At 39.9% G+C, this 16288-nt stretch overlaps 1 protein-coding gene across 1 annotated transcript; it reads right to left on the bottom strand.

Annotated features, from left to right (window-relative positions):
* Nucleotides 1-7946: 7946 nt before the first annotated feature.
* Nucleotides 7947-10646, bottom strand: LOC119013012 (transcobalamin-1-like). Its single transcript, XM_037087313.1, has 5 exons — nucleotides 10490-10646; nucleotides 9485-9585; nucleotides 9139-9280; nucleotides 8479-8615; nucleotides 7947-8351 (listed from the first exon to the last, which is right to left on the bottom strand). Exons 2-5 carry the CDS (start codon nucleotides 9543-9545, stop codon nucleotides 8290-8292), a joined length of 402 nt encoding a protein of 133 aa, XP_036943208.1. The 5' UTR covers nucleotides 9546-9585; nucleotides 10490-10646; the 3' UTR covers nucleotides 7947-8289.
* Nucleotides 10647-16288: the final 5642 nt, after the last annotated feature.

Here is a 16288-nt window from a genome sequence, read left to right as displayed (position 1 = left end):
CAGAAACTAGTCAGTGGCTTTACTGTGAAGACAGTTTTTGACTGTGTATTCTGCGACAGGCAGCATCAGTATTATTGCAGTCAAAGACTAACTGATGATAGACTTTTCCCATTGTGAAGCATGCATTTAAGCTGTATTTTTGACATTTTTATAAACGTAAGTAAAATGTTCTTTGGATAGTATATAATTTCAGTATGATTTTAAAAATGTTTTGTATTTTGGATGTTGATTTGATTCACAAAGCATACACTGTTAAACCCAACTTAAAACAGCACTCTTCTGCAATCAGAAGTCTGTTTATTTGTATTATAACAGTGTTCAACTATATTTAAAGGTAGTTTCATTGTTGTAAATAAATAAATGTATCTCATGTTAAACACTTTTTTTCACTTCTTTTGCTTATATTGAATACATGGTTGCAAACCAAACTGAATACTGAAAATACTGGTTTGAATTCCTGAAAACAAGATAAATTGAGCACACTGGCAGTGTCGGAGTGCTCTGTTTGTCACAGTGTGAATGGTATTTCATTGTCATTTGCTCACTTTAAATCAAACACATTTTCTAATCTGATGCCCACTTGTACATAATAGTGTTTTTGGCTCTTGAAGAAATGTTTACTTGTTCTATCTTAGAGACTATCAAATATTACAATAGCATTAACCCAACAAAGGTAAGCTGATAGCTGATAGTTTTGGCATGACATAAAACAGTTTTTGTGTTTGGGTTCAAGTTATTCAAAAAAGGCTTCAAAGTTGACTCTTTCAAATATAATCTGATGTCACTCATCAATGATCACTACAACATGACAAGGCAGGAAATGGCTTGGGGGAAATGTATTTATGTGAATGAAGGTCCTCACAATCTGCTGCTGTTGCTTGGTCTTTAGCCCAAGTTTTGTTTTATGATACTGAACATTGTGGTTTATGCTCCCAAATCACATTTACAACAACAACATGCCGGATTATTATGAAGAAGTATTGTGGTTATCTGAAAAGTGCAGTGATACACGTCCTACAGACCCATATAGACCCCTGCTGGCATAAAACCTCACATACAAGACAGGATCATTTCTAATTAAAGGGTAACTTCATCAATCGTTCACAGTAAAGGGTGTTTTTGTATTCATGGTATAAAGTATTTTGTGGCTCCAGAGGAGGGCTCATGTAATCTGATAAATTGTCTGCAGTGATGTCATTTGGTTGCATTGCACACATTTGTCTTCCTTTTCAAAAAACATAGCAACAATGTTATCTTCTGAGTGACATCACTGGAGGCTACTTGTCAGATTAACCTCCTTTGGAGCCACAAAGGTCGGGCAACATGTTATAGAGAGCAAAATATGTATTGCCGGTATAACTTGCATTTTGCAAAATAAACTGGATCTGCCAGGTCAGATAATACACAGATCTAATACAAGGCCTCAGTAACAGCACCACAGGTGTTTATCAGCACCTTAACTTACTTTCACTAAGGGAACAGCAAACAACAGTTACAGAAATCTGTAACAGATTAGTGTGTATGTTCTCTGTCTGAGGTCAGAATGACCTGCTGAATCTCTGAGGCCTTCAAATATCACTACATTTAGGCTGCATGATAAAAACAGATAATCAGTGGTTCAGGGTTTATAATGATTATTGTGGAGTGTTTCTCACATGCTGACGAATGCAGCTGCTTTAATTGTCTGGTGTATGGCAGCATATACTTCTGGGGAAGCCGTAGGTAGTACAGCAGATTGGCCAGTAATCAGACAGTCACTGGTTCTATTCCCTGATTCTCCCTTGTGCAAGAGACCGAACCCCAAATTGCGCCAGATGAGCAGTTGGCACCTCAGATGGCAGCGTCTGCCATCAGTGTATGAATGTATGTGAATGGGTGAGTGTGACAAGTGTTGTAAAGTGCTTTGAGCATTGAGCGGACAGTACACTGGATGAAGTGGGATAGAAATGCAAGTCCATTTCCCATTCTGTTGTCAGATGGCAGCAGGGTGAACACACAGTAACTGGGTGGGTGTTGTCTTTTAGTATCTTTGAGCTCTGTGCAGACGTCTCACTTCACTGATGTCACTGCTCTGTAGATGGTAGCAGTGATGGGGTAGTTGCTCAGAAACAAGAAAAAGTATTACATGTTACTCATTATTATTTTGTGAAGTTGCTTCACTTATTAACTACCTGTAGAAAGTAACTTTTGTGTTGTTATGCCTGACATGCACGAGCTGCAAGTTGTGCCTTCATATCAACACTGTCCCAAGGAGGAGCACATAGACATGGTCTGCTTTTAATGCTCTTTAATAACTTAAGTCCACAGAAAGCTGACACACAGGTTGGTGAAAGCCAGCTCAAAAACTCTTTGCAGAAACACTGTGTGCAGTAACGGCTTCAAAATATTATTATATAAAACGATATAAGAGAGCATGACCTTCCAAGCACTGCCTGCCTCAAAATCTATCATAAATTAAATAATAAGACACTGGTTTTCAACAACAGTAGAAGATGTTAACAGACTTGAAAGGAAAATATCACGCAGAAATGGCATAACTCGATTTAACTGATGTCTCAGACACCTGTTCCTCCTCAGAGTCCGGCTGAAGAGCCTCTTCACAGACACACTGAGAGCACCAGTGTTGAATATCATAAACATAAGGAGAGGTCAGATGACTGTTGTATAAGTTCGTGAAAAGGCACATTTGAGAAACCATCCATCCACCCTGACCTCCACCTGACAAGTTTTCCAGCTTTACAACAATGTCATGCTTCTGTTTACAGCACATTTTGTAGCATTTTCTTACAAGGACATTATCAAGGTTTACAATGCATTACTTTCTTTGAACCTTTGAACTGTCTTCACTAGTCATCGCCACTTTAAATCTGGTCCGAGAGTCAAGATACCTTGATAGAACACCAGTGTAGGGAGGTGATGGCAGAGTATCATGACACATTACATATGAATGTCATCGCTCATAGTACAGTTTACAAATTAGAACAGTGCAAACATTAATTCATATCGGAAAATCAAGGTGACATTTGAGCTGGATTAATGGAATACATTATCAGCTTTTGTCAGACAAAGATCAACATTGTTCACTCTGCTCCAGTGTGTCAACAGTGACGACGCGAATAAAACACTGTGACTGTGAGCTGGCAGCTGAGTCGCTCCAGCGGCCGTGATGATGGTGTCCACTCTGCTCCCTGCAGCCCTGCTGCTGCTGCTGCTTCCAGGGACGTTGACTAAAGGTAAGCTTTGGAATGATTCGCAAAATGTTATTTGAAATGATTTTCATTACTACTGAATATACACATAAACAATAATGTCTATGAATTGAATTTTTGGTCATATATTTCAGAAAGCAAATCAGTTCCCATTGAGGTGGTGGTGGAGAACAGCCTACTAGGCATCCCTCCTGTGACCTTCAGCACTCAGCTGGTTGAAAGAGGGATCCTTCTGGGGGGACTGAAGAGACTCATGGCCTCCAATGCAAACTTCAGGTGAGACTCTCAGACTCTGAGAATGACCGTCAGCTTGAAACTATCTTATTGTTATCATTATTTATTGATATGGACCTTCTCACACACAGGAAGTGCCGTGTACATGCAACACTAGCAGTCCTTTTGTGATGCTTGCTGACATTAAAACAGCTCATAGCCTAGACATTTACCTTTACGACTCACAGTAATAATGATTTAGATTGTGAAACAACATTTAATCCTGAGCCTGAATTTCATGGTGTCTGTTGTCCCCAGAGGCTGGGCTCTGCCTAAGTTAAAAGACTGGCAAATATCCCATCTTGGTAAATGGATACTGGTAAACCACCTTTTGTTAATCATAAATTGACTTTGTAACTGTAAATAAAACTGAGTCAGTATGATGAAGTGATCTGTAATATCTTTAAAGCTTTAACAACAGTGATCCACAGAGAAAATACAATCTGCAAGGTGTGGCAGACTCTACCACAGAGCTCAGGGTAACACCATCATGGCCGGTGTTAAAATCCAGTAGTGCATGGTTTTCACTTTTTGCTGCCGATGGTTAGCAGGTACTGTGGGCGCTGCAGTGGTGCTGTTAGCGTAGCCATGAGGGCTACAGGCCTGCTTGAAATGTTCTCCTCCTGCTCCACACTTCTCTTCCTAATACTTCCTGATAAGATCCACGTATGTAGCCATTTTCAACCTTTCATTTTACACCCTCTATCTTGCCATCTCAGATTAGATGCAGTTTGGTGGGCACTTTTTCTCCCACCACCTTCCTAAACAGTTTCCTGTTGAAACCCTGCTCTTCATGATTTCTTCGTACTATGTGGACATTAATTGTTCCGCTGTTCGGTCGTGCAGGTTCACCTACACAGAGGATCCAAACTACGGCCCTTACCTGGAGAGTGTGAACGGCGTGGCGGGAAATGATAAAGACCGTACATACTGGGAGCTGCTGGTCGAGACTCCAGATGGCAAAACCATAAGACCTGATGTTGGTAAGTCCACAATGAAAATGTCAATCTGTCAGGCTCTCTTAATTTGACAGCATATCAGATTATAATAAACTTCATGGGTCTTGTTTGCAGGGATTGGATGTTACATTCCGAGCGCAAATGAGAAAATCATCCTGAAATTTACAAGGTGGTGAAGAGTTGGCAACCAGAGTGCATCAACATGAGACCAGAGCCAGTGTTGTATCAAGTATTTTACAAGTGACCATCAAACAACATGCATCTGTACTTAATGCTGAGTGAATAAAGTACTCCTTCGTGTGCTGACTGAAGGTGAAGTTGTCAAGGAAACTGCTGATTGTGTTTTCAATATACAGCGTCCAGTGTGTTTCAGCAGTCTCAGCAGTAGGACAGAGTGCAATTAAAATTCCAATGAAATTCCATTTACCCACATTTTTAATAGAGAACAGCGAGATGGCATTAAAGATAAATGTTGAACTGTGAACTGACCCTTTAAAAATTCTGTGAAGGCTCCCTACTGTCTTCGAAGGTTCGCTGAATGTGTGCCGATTGTTTGCTGGTTTGTTCTTTATGGAAAACAAACTGAATCCTTTGATGATTATGGTTGTGATGCCTGGGTGTGACGTCCGTATTCGGGCCTCTGGAGCAAATGAGTCAGAGTAAGAGTGAAACAAAGACAATGCAAATCATAAGGTCTTTAAGGACCTTACCAGAGGTTATTCATGTTTTGGCCAAATAACTACCATCTACTTTCATTTGTACCAGTCATTACTCAAAGCCCTTTTTTGCTTTTTAGAATATTTTGCAGGATTGTATACATTTTCAAAATGAACTGTTGGAGTGATCAAAATCTGCACTTTGCCAAACACACACACACATTTACCTTTACGACTCACAGTAATAATGATTTAGATTGTGAAACAACATTTAATCCTGAGCCTGAATTTCATGGTGTCTGTTGTCCCCAGAGGCTGGGCTCTGCCTAAGTTAAAAGACTGGCAAATATCCCATCTTGGTAAATGGATACTGGTAAACCACCTTTTGTTAATCATAAGTTGACTTTGTAAAGGAGGTACACTGCAAGGTGAAATGGGGTGTTTACAGTGTAAACAGTCTGCTAAAATACTTACAGTAAAGGAGTCACAGAGCACAATAACCAGATCATTTGGAACTTTCCCCTGTGCTGTGAAACAACACACTTAGCTGTACAGAGCCATTCTGTTTGAATGTTTGCCTATATGTGCAAAGTTCAAAGCAGTCTACAAGTGGTTCAAATGATAAAAAATACGTTTTGATTAAAAAAACAAAAACAAAAACCAAAAACCAAACAAACAAAAAAACACCTGACAACACTACCTTGGTTTGAAAGCCTAGGGCTCTTAAACACACCGGCTCTTAATTAAAATCAGGGCTGAGCAGAGTTAAAAACACAAGCCCAATCAAACAGTGTACACAGGATTTATTATGGTAAAAGATAAATCAGCCCAAGTCTCTCCCGAGCATCCCACGGTTTCTGGATGGTCTCACTCTCAGACCAGGCCGACGTGCATGTGATTTAGATAATAATAGAGTAAATAATAGGGTACAATATGATTTGTTCTCTCAGTCTGCACAATCTTTTCTCTTCTGATTTTGCTTTTATTACCTTAAGTGTAAAAACATTCTTCTGATATAGCAGCATTTTTTGCTTCAAATGATCTGTTTCATCTCAGATTTTTTTATGCTTAAAAATGTTCATAAAAATCGGCACATGGTAGTCCACCTAACCCTAACCCACCCGACAGAAGGCGAGGGGACAGCCGGTAAACCTCTATTCAGCTTTCAATGTTTTTTATGCAGGCAAATTCATAAATTGGTTTCTTTTGCATGTCTACAGATCAATATGAAATTTGATGGTGGTACATGAATACTGTGATGACTGTTAGAACCGTTATAAGGTCACAATCAGTGAAATGAGTACGGATGTGCTGTGAGATCGGCTATACCGGCATTTAACATGAGCGATGACAGGGAGGGTTCGAAGCAACTGGGGTTGGATGTTGTCATACTCAAGTGCAGGTATGAACCATCTTGATGAGCTGTTGTTTTACACATGTGAGAAATGTTGTAACTTCTGAGGATGGTCCAACTGTCCCCAATGGCTGGGAAAAAAAATAATTAAAAAAAAAGAACAACTGTGAAATACATAAGACAAACCTCTCATGTCATCCAGTCACCTTCACACATCAAATCGTCACATGTGAGAAAATGGTTCAAGTTCTATTTTTATACACTATTGGGTAATGGTTTACAATATATCAAGTCATCAAAGCTATGTTTTATATGTAAGACGTTGAAAAATTACAGTGTCCCTGAGGTTTTCACACTTCTGTGATAACAAATGATATAATGGTCAGTGTGTGATATGTAACTTTTCAATTCTTTATCAAACTGAAATAACTGATACATACACACACACACACACACACACACACACACACACACACACACACACACACACACATATATATATATATTTTCACTGACTTAAAGGTATTTTGACCCTCAAGTGGCAGCAAAACCAGCTACAGACACAGTCATATATTTTCACTTCATAGAGCTGATATAACATGTTAGCAGACACTTGCCTATGCACACAGTGAGAACAGTGTTTCTGACAACCTGTTGAATCAGAGTACGACAGTCACTCTCCCGTGTGCTCTGCTAGGTCGTGCTTTGTTCTGCTTTTTCTAATCTCTGAAAATTGAGAAGCGGTATTTGAGTTTTCTAAAATTTCAACAGAAGATCTGTCCTCTTTGAGGAGCTCACATTGCTGTTGGATGTAACATCATACATAAGGACACAATCTACTATGATGTACTAAGAACAGAAGACATGTTGAACAAGTGACATGATAGCAACAATGCATTCTCATTAGAGGAAGATGTTTTGATATTGGGACACTTGCCATGCTGGTTCTTTTATAACCCCTGTGTGTGTGTGTGTTAAATATGGAGGAACAGAGGGCTGAACACACTGCAACTTAACAAAACACAAACAGCTTAGGTAATCATCTTCACCAGTGTGCATTATTAACAAAACAACCTACAGTGTTTGCCACAGTAGTGTAGGCAATGTATGTTGTACAATATTGTTGTATGTTTTTGTCCATTACATACTTAAGTTTCAATTACATTTTTTATGTTGTGGAAAAGCACTTGGTTAAGGTAAGGAAAATGTCATGTGGTAGTTTAAAATACCTGTTTCTGTTCTGAACTCCATATGGCACAGTTTGTTCGAATGGCAATAAATAAATGTGACACGTACATATTTGAATGTACCCGTTTGAAGAGACATCGACAGCCAACATGTTCTCCTGGAAACTGGACTGTAGCAGAAAATAGACTGAAAAATCCAAACTTTACTAATTTCACAGATAAAGGACTTTTTTTCCCCTCTTTGTTGACTCATAGTTTGACAGAAGATATGATAAATAAGAATAAATAGACAATCCATAGACAATAAATGAGCTAATAACTTCAAGTGTACATTTTAATGACCAGGTTCCAGAACTGAGGATTTCCAGGTGAAGGTAGAATCTCATAAAGACAATCACAAGAAAGTCAAGACACAATGTATCTACTGTTTCCATCTCAGTTATACAACAATATGGTTTGTTTCCATGCATATACTTGGCTTCGTAACATGGAGGGCCATGTGCTCAGATGTGAATTCTTACTGGACGTCAAAGACCAATCCGTCCTAGTTGATTAATAATGATATATACATTAGATAAATACAGTAGAATGACACACTTGGATCTGACTCTTCCTAGGATCTCGTGGTGATGTCCTGTGGCTGCTGGTTCCTCAGTATTTGTTGTAGTTCAGGATGATTGTCTCATATTTGTTGGGAAGGTAACATCCAATACCTGCAAACCAGATCCACAGATGCTATGAATTCATTTACAGACAGAATAAGAATGAGGGAGAGATTTGGACTGTGCATTAAATGACATTAGACAGACAGACAGATACATCTCTTCTTGGCTGACTCACCAACATCAGGCCTGATGGTTTGGCCATCGGTTTTCTTTACCAGTAGCTCCCAGTAGGTACGATTCTTCTGACTTCCAGGCAAACCGTTGACACTCTGCAGGAACGGGCCATAGTTTGGATCCTCTGTGTAGGTGAACCTGCAGGACAATGGGAAATGATTGCTGAGGGTCTCAGATATGACTAAACCGGGAAAATGCCACCTGATGATCGAGGCATTCATCAGTTTGCATGATTTGCGACTGTTCCTGTCCCGCAGAGTACAGCCAAACATGGAGTACTGTAGTTTGGACAGGAAGAAGCAAGGTTAGGCAAAAATCTGACTCGTCTTCATTCTGACTCTATGTTGCTCAACTGGAGGAAGTGTGACTAAGCAAGGTGAGTCAATCAGCTCGCAGCAGAAGTTGTCTCATGATACTTTCCAATTTGAGTGACGCCCAAATACATAAAAAATGTCCTTGAAACACAAACTGATAACAAGAAAGAAGAGCGTTGTCCCTGTTCCTTAGAATAGTCTGTAGAGAGGGAACCCTCTGTAGGAGTATAATTCCAATTGGTGAACAAATATAGCAGAGGGTATTAATCTAAATTTAAAAAAAAAAGTATGTTATTAACTCATACTAGCATTTCAGCTTATAGAAACAGCTTATGTGATGAACTGACGTGAAGTCTTTGGTTGAGTTCTGCAGTCTCCTCAATCCACCCAACAAGATCCCTCTGAAGACCACGGCAGCGCTGTAGTTCTTGCAAGGGGTGGGTGTCACAGAGTTTGTCACAAGGACAGTAAAGGGCGTTAGATCAGAACCTGAAAAAAAGGGGGAAGTCAAAGTTAGTATAGAAGAAAAAATAGGGAGTTGAAAAACATTGTATACTGTCACAGACTGATGACCTGACCTCTGTGGACAGTCTGTTTTGTCCACTCAAGAAGAAAACAGGAAAAGAAAACCATTAGAAGGGATTTTTTACATGAAGTTATACTGAAAGAAACTGCTGTGAAGCTGAAGCTTACTTGCGGCTGCAATCAGAGAAACCAGCAGCAGGGCTGCAGGGAGCAGAGCAGGGGTCTTCATCCTGACGTCCAGAAACCAAACTCTGAACCTGAAATGTTACCTTCACAGACATGAACACAAACATACCTCAGGAAACTTAAATAATCTCGACAAAGCTTGTGTGATTGTCGAATGTGTTCACGCAAGAATTTTGGAGAGAATCTCATAACATCCTGACAACAACCAATAAATCAAACGTTCTCAGAGAGAAGAAATAAAATCCAGTATCTGTGGCTGTTGCAGGCCCCTAATAACACCATCAAATTGTCTCATCTGGCCTGTATGAAGAGACAGGACAGGCGACCGGCTTGCCTACATACTCTGCCAATGAACTCATTGCGCATGGTTTGCTGACCTGACAGCTGTGAGTGCTAACAACAGCCATGTTCGTTGTTTATTGTCATTTAATAATAATAATAATAATAATAATAATAATAATAATAATAATAATAATAATAATAATAATAATAATAATAATAATAGCTGTTTCTTACACATGAATGAGACCTTAAGTATTTGGCTATGATTAGCCTGGCAGCAACATGCTGGGCTAACAGCACATGCTGGCTGAACATAATGAAGACCTGAGGAGGTGGGATCATTTTAGTGAGATACTTTCAAAATAAAGTTTGCTGTTGCTGGTTTCAATCTTGCCATTCCCAACTTTAATAAAGGAATCTAGGCTGACAAGAATCATCCATCTGCTGCCTGTATATATCTCCTTTCACTACACTTGCATCTCTGCTTCTATCATTAACAGCTGCTCCATAAAGTACCAAATGCATGAGGAGAACTATTATTTAAGGGATGTACAGCAACTGATTAGAAACACTGTCATATGGGTATGATTCAACGTCAAACATCCTTTACATCTTCATGGAACATCAAAAACACAAAAATGCTGAAAAAACTGTCCACTGAAATAAACATGGATAAATCAAATGGATAAAGCTTTCCCTTCTCACCTCTGACAGACGTATCAGTAGGAGCCGTTGATTGATTTCAGCAGAAGGTCCTTCCTGTTTGAGTAGCTGCTGGTGCTGGTGGGTGAACTGCTGATCACTGACTTATATATCGCCCATCCGCACATCACATCATCCAGAAACCGAAGGTAATCACATGCTTGAACACAATCGGACGTGAGGTAACAATGAACAACAGAGTGGACACATTGAGCAACTGTAAATATTCATTGACAGTAATGAGGAAGAGGTAGTGACTCTTTCCATGAGAGTGTCTTAAAAAACACCTACAGCACTGGAGGAAGTAATAGCACAACAAACTCACACACATTTACATTCCATTCATTTTTCACCATTTCACTTCTTCACTTCTCCAAAATAAAGTTTACCACAACAAAATCCACATGATCAGTTTGAGTGAGGTCAAGTGACCGTCGAACATTTCACCTATCAGACGACACACAGGCTGGTTGCACTTTATAAAATCCATCAGGAATGAACTGTTTATTTATAGTAAATTAAACATGAGTTGACTGTTTATTTTATTAAAATTTGTTGACTGTAAAGTTCAACTGATGTTCAGACTTTGCAATTGGTTATAAAGTACTGTGTTGCTCATTTATAAACACAATTTGAATGGCTGTTATATAAGTTCAACTGATGTCTATACACTTTTAAAATTGCTTAATAAATCATCTCCTCACTAGTCCGTCTCTACAGGTCCACTTTAGTTACAAACTATTCTAACTATAACTTTACAACTTGTACTTTACAACTTGTACATTAATCAGTTTATAGAAAAAATGTATAGTAATTGTGTAGTAAGACGCTTAGCGGCGGTGGCATTTAAGTCATGTGACTGTGATGTAGCTTGTTTGTAGCCTAACATTAGCTTTTCACTGCAAGAAATTTAATTTACATTTCGAAAGTCACACAGAAGAGTCATAAACTTGGGTTTGTGACAGACGTTACTTTCAGTATTATTCAAATATTAAAAAAATCCCAAAATCCAATTCAGAAATCCCACAGAAGGAACTAGGGCCATGCTAACCCCTGGGCAGTCATCCCTACACCACTCTATGGAGCTGAAGTTCTCAGAAAATAGGAATTACTTCCATCACAGTGTAAGTGTCACATTGTAACACCCAAATGAAAGTGGCTTCTGCTTTTTTGGGTAATCCTGTCCTTTTCAGATTTGTTTGGTGTTTCAAAGGGCTGAATTTTCTAGACTGGGTACTAGAAATGTGAGGCTAAAATACAGTTAACGTCTTTATATTATCAGAATGTGCCCTTCATTAATCTAGAGACTTTACGGGACCCTCACAAAAAACTACAGATAAAAGGGACAAAAGTTTGTCAATCCTCTTCTTGATTTCCAGAGATTAGAAAAAAGCAGAACAAAGCACGACAAGAACGTGAGAAGGAAGTGTTGAAAGGAGTGTCATGTCTCCTGTTGCATTGTCCTTGTGTCTGGTTTTTGGGTTTTGATTTCATGTCCTTCTTCTTTCTATGTCTTGTGTTCTGTGTTTTGTTTTTTCCTTGTCTTGTGTCTCATGTTCTGATTTTTCCATGCCTTCATGTGTCCTTTAAGTTCTCCTATGTTCTCCCCTCTGGCTCCCTCTGTCTGTTGTCTTGTTCCCTCCTGGTCTGTTCCTCTGTGCTCCTCCCCCTCGTTATCTCACCTGGCTTCCTTCCTCCTCTCTCTCCTCACCTGTTCCTCGTCATGTCATTAGTGTCTGTGTATTTAGTCTCTGTTTTCCCCTCACTCCTTGCCTGGTCATTGTTTTCTGTTTTCTGTTTCCTGTTCCTCGCTCCTGTCCATGCTCCTGTCCCGTTTGGTATGTTTTTGGTTTTGAGTTTTCCATGTTTTGAGTTGAACTTTGATTTTTTGATTTGTACTTTGTCTAGCTGTTTTCTTTAGCTACTTTGTCTGGTTCTTGTTTGCTACTTTGCCTTTTGTCCTTTTTGTCTGCTTTTGGTTTTTGTAACAGCTTTAAATAAAGCTCGCCTTTTGTTTCCCTGATGTTGCCTCCATTAACTGCGTTTGGGTCCACCTTCCCTTCCATAGTTTTCCCTTTTTAACCCCAACCTGACAAGGAGAAAGGTCAGAAGGAATGAAAGAGGGAAAGTGTAGAAACATGAAATAAAGGAAAGAGTTAAGAAGAAAGGAGAAGAAAGAGGGTCAACAGGGTAAAATGAATGATGGATGAACGAGGTAAACTATGAAGAAAATAAATATGGGAGAAGAAGAACTATATAACTGAACAGCAGCTGTTGAGGAGGGAGGCAGGTGTACAAAAGTGAAGCACACCGAGGACACCTGGTGGTCAGATGAGGAACAACGAGTCAGGAACATCATGAGCACTGGAGGAAGAGAAGGGAAAAACTTTGACCAAGACAGGATGATTGTACTTAAAGACAGGATATAAACAACAATCAGCAAGAGACACTGACAGTCTCTGTTCAATAAATGCCAGTTTAGGCGTTTAATCAATGTCACCGCATTCCATTTGTTAATAAGAACGATAAAAGTGTTTTTGTCAGCCCTGCAGGTGAAGCAAAGCTTACAGGGAGGTCAGGAGATGGCAGTGAGGCCTCTTCTGAGGCAGAAGAAAACATATTTTCATATTTTTTTTCATAGTGTGCAGGAACTTTTAAATACAAAGAAAAAAATGTGTTTAAAAGTCTTATTAGAAGTAAAGAACCACATACTTTCATCTCTGATTCTTACCAACACCTCCCTTGAAGTTTTTTCCCTGTATTGATTTTCAGTATATTAATTATATTCTATAAGTAGTTTGACTCTGGCCTTTACCAGAGGTTATCATCATGTTTTTTAATGACAGTCAAATGACCCCGTGTAATGTGAATTATATTGAACTCAGTGAGGATTGTTACTGCTTCCAGTGGAGTCACCTAGTGGTAAAGTTGCATTGTGGGTAATCTTGGCACCAAGTTTTGAAAAGAAAGAAGACTGTGTGGAATAAAAAGGTGGTATCTATGTTCTGCTGTAACGACTCTGATCATGTGTTTTTAGACTGTCTATAATGAGTCCGAGCAGAGTGTAATGTTAGACCACTGGACTGCCTTCCAAACCTGGTGCTACGTTACCCACAATGCCACTCGGCCACTGTTGAGTGAGATGCAGCTTCTGGAGCCATTAAAGGCTTTATACCACCTTTTTGACACGTGCTGTAGAACTCTCCTGTAAACACACTTCAATGTGTAAAACTGGTGGTGTTGCCCTTCAGTTTTCACAAAGCGATGATATGCATCTCCACCAAGTCAGTGTTGTGTTTACAGCCTGTGTCTGCTGCCCTCTAGTGGCCCAAAAAATAGCTCTAATGGAATGGAACGATACAAAATATAGTGAATATGATCATACAATTTTGCATCTGCTTCTGCTAGTAAATACAATGTTTTACTGACTATCTTATGATTATTTTTGCATATACCAGTGTTTTACATGCAGTACTCTTTGCCTCTGGTATTCTGGGAACATATTTTATCAGCTATGAACATAGATTTACTTGATCATTATTCCATGGGTTAAAATTTGATGCCATACTTAAATCTTCCTTTGTCCATACTTTTTTCCACATATCATATTTAGTTGATTATTATCTAGCTGAACCATCAACTTCATGATAGCCAGGAGGATGATTCATGGCCCAGAAGATCAGAATTACAGCTCTGTCGTTCAGTTTAGCAAATTGAAACGTATGTTCATTAATATACATTATAGACATCCAATAAATAAGTAGGCATTTTACTGAGGACTGGTGGTGAGAACCTCTTGATGGTAGTGATAAGAAAAACAAAGAGGAAGACACTGGTTCCCTGTAAGAAAAAAAATCCAAAGCAATTATTGGAGAGCAGTGAATCTTTGAAATCTAATAGTGCTCTCGGTGTTCTTTTCCAGCTTTTAAACTAATTCGTGATTGATCGCTAATTATCGGTGAGGGGCCCCCTGGAGACGGCCGGGCCCCTCCTTCCTTTTCACAGCATGAGCGCAGCTATAACTTCCAAACAGTCGACTCTGCGCCTTGTTGTGGCAGCTCGATAGTCTTCAAGACGTTTGAATAATCATCGCGGCCCGTTTCCCAATAAAGAAGGTGGAGCCTTCCAACAATAAAGCACTGAAAAACCCAATATCACCGTGTGGACGGCGCGCAGGTGAACGGGCCTTAATGAGCAAAAGTTCTGTTGAGTGCGTCATCATTCCCAGGGACATGTCCATACCGACCGGCTGATGAACTTTAATCCTCAGGCCCACGAAGTGACATCAGTTGCACTCCTTCATGTTATCGAGTCAGGAAGGTGGGGATTGATAACCTTCTCCGCCTAATGACAGGAGCGTCTGTTAATAGCGCGGCCGGCTGATATTGGCTGTGTGGATGTGAATCACTCTTCGGGCCCAGCCAACAACAGCATTAACAAAGAGCGTCATCGACGACAATGTGTTATTGTTATTGTTATTTATTTATTTTTCCAAGGTCGGATCAATTCAGGTGCAGGTTTTGTCTTGGAAATCCATTCCCTCAATTTGCGCCGTGCTGCAGGATCCGGACTATAAAAGCGGAAGCGGCGGGTGAAGCTGCTCAGAGCTGCTGAGCTGCCCCGCCAGGAGGAGGTCCACCCGGGGTGAGCAGGTAGGTCATGACCGCTCTGATCAATCATTTCACTCAGCCTGATAACAGCGATCCTGTATTTGCGATTATAAGATTATAGAACAATTTATAGGCCGTGATAAGGGAGCAGTATGAGGTCATTTACATTAGCTGGAGGCTAATAGAAGTGCATGTGTTCTCTGAGGCCCGCTTATAGGACTGTTGCAACTACACTTTTGGCGTATATTAGGGAGTAAAAGATGTATCTTCTTATATAGCCAACAGTTAAAACACAGTTCTTGCAATAATAGGTCAGGTGTGATCATCAAACAGGCAGGGCAATAAACTTTGTTGTCTGTGATGCAGTAATCTTCACTAGGGGATCTGATAATAATAAATTACCCCAATCGTCATGATCTGCATTATAATGAGCTTTCATATTGGACAACATACATGCCAGCAGTATACAGTGATACAGAGGCCAATATCAGCTGATTTTATTGGCCAGCATCAGTGGGGCTGTATAGTGACAACAGCAGCAGTCTGACGAATAACTGCAGCTCAAACAGCAACACTAACCAGGCTCTACAGATTCATTCAGGACAGCAATAACAGTAGACAATGAAATAACATTCACTGAGACCAACCTGCCTGAAGGTGATACTGTCGCGTCAAGACCTGGGTGGTTCAAAGAATAAACAACTAAGTGTGTTTTAGGTTTGGATGTGAAGGCCTCAGCAGTGTCCCGTGTGTCTGATGTCCACAGGAAGGTTGTCCAGGAAGAAGGGAGCCTGCTGACTTCTTTTAACATGTGGGGACAGACAGGAGGATTGTATATTCTGAGAGCTGAGGGTGCGGGTTGGAATAAGGAGTTCAGACAGGTATGACAGGTACGGTTTCTAGTTTAAATTCTTATTGTAGTTGAAGAATTTTCACGCCGACACGTGGCAGACCCGTGCACAGCCCCATTCATTACCTTGTGCTGTGCATTGTGGGAGAAAAGTGCACATCAACTGCACACCCAAAACTGAAGTTAATACTTAATTTTCATTTTATGAACACCTAACACATAAAAAACCTGCTTGGAGTCACTATGTAATATAGAGCAGGGGACACAGAGATGCTGTTTACTGCCACCACACAGCCACACATAACCTTGGGATTTTGAAACATTCTCTTGATAGGCCGGCTG

This window comes from Acanthopagrus latus, chromosome 2 (genome assembly GCF_904848185.1).
Source record: "Acanthopagrus latus isolate v.2019 chromosome 2, fAcaLat1.1, whole genome shotgun sequence".
Lineage (NCBI taxonomy): Eukaryota > Metazoa > Chordata > Actinopteri > Spariformes > Sparidae > Acanthopagrus > Acanthopagrus latus.
This window is presented reverse-complemented; position numbering and strand designations above follow the sequence as displayed.

Coding starts and splice junctions, on each gene's coding strand:
- LOC119013012 (XM_037087313.1), bottom strand. CDS start 9,545: ATGAAGACCCCTGCTCTGCTCCCTGCAGCCCTGCTGCTGGTTTCTCTG. Junction 9,281..9,484: donor TTCTCTGATTGCAGCCGCAA/GTAAGCTTCAGC, acceptor CCTTTTTTTCAG/GTTCTGATCTAACGCCCTTT. Junction 8,616..9,138: donor AACTCAACCAAAGACTTCAC/GTCAGTTCATCA, acceptor ATTGTCCTGCAG/GTTCACCTACACAGAGGATC.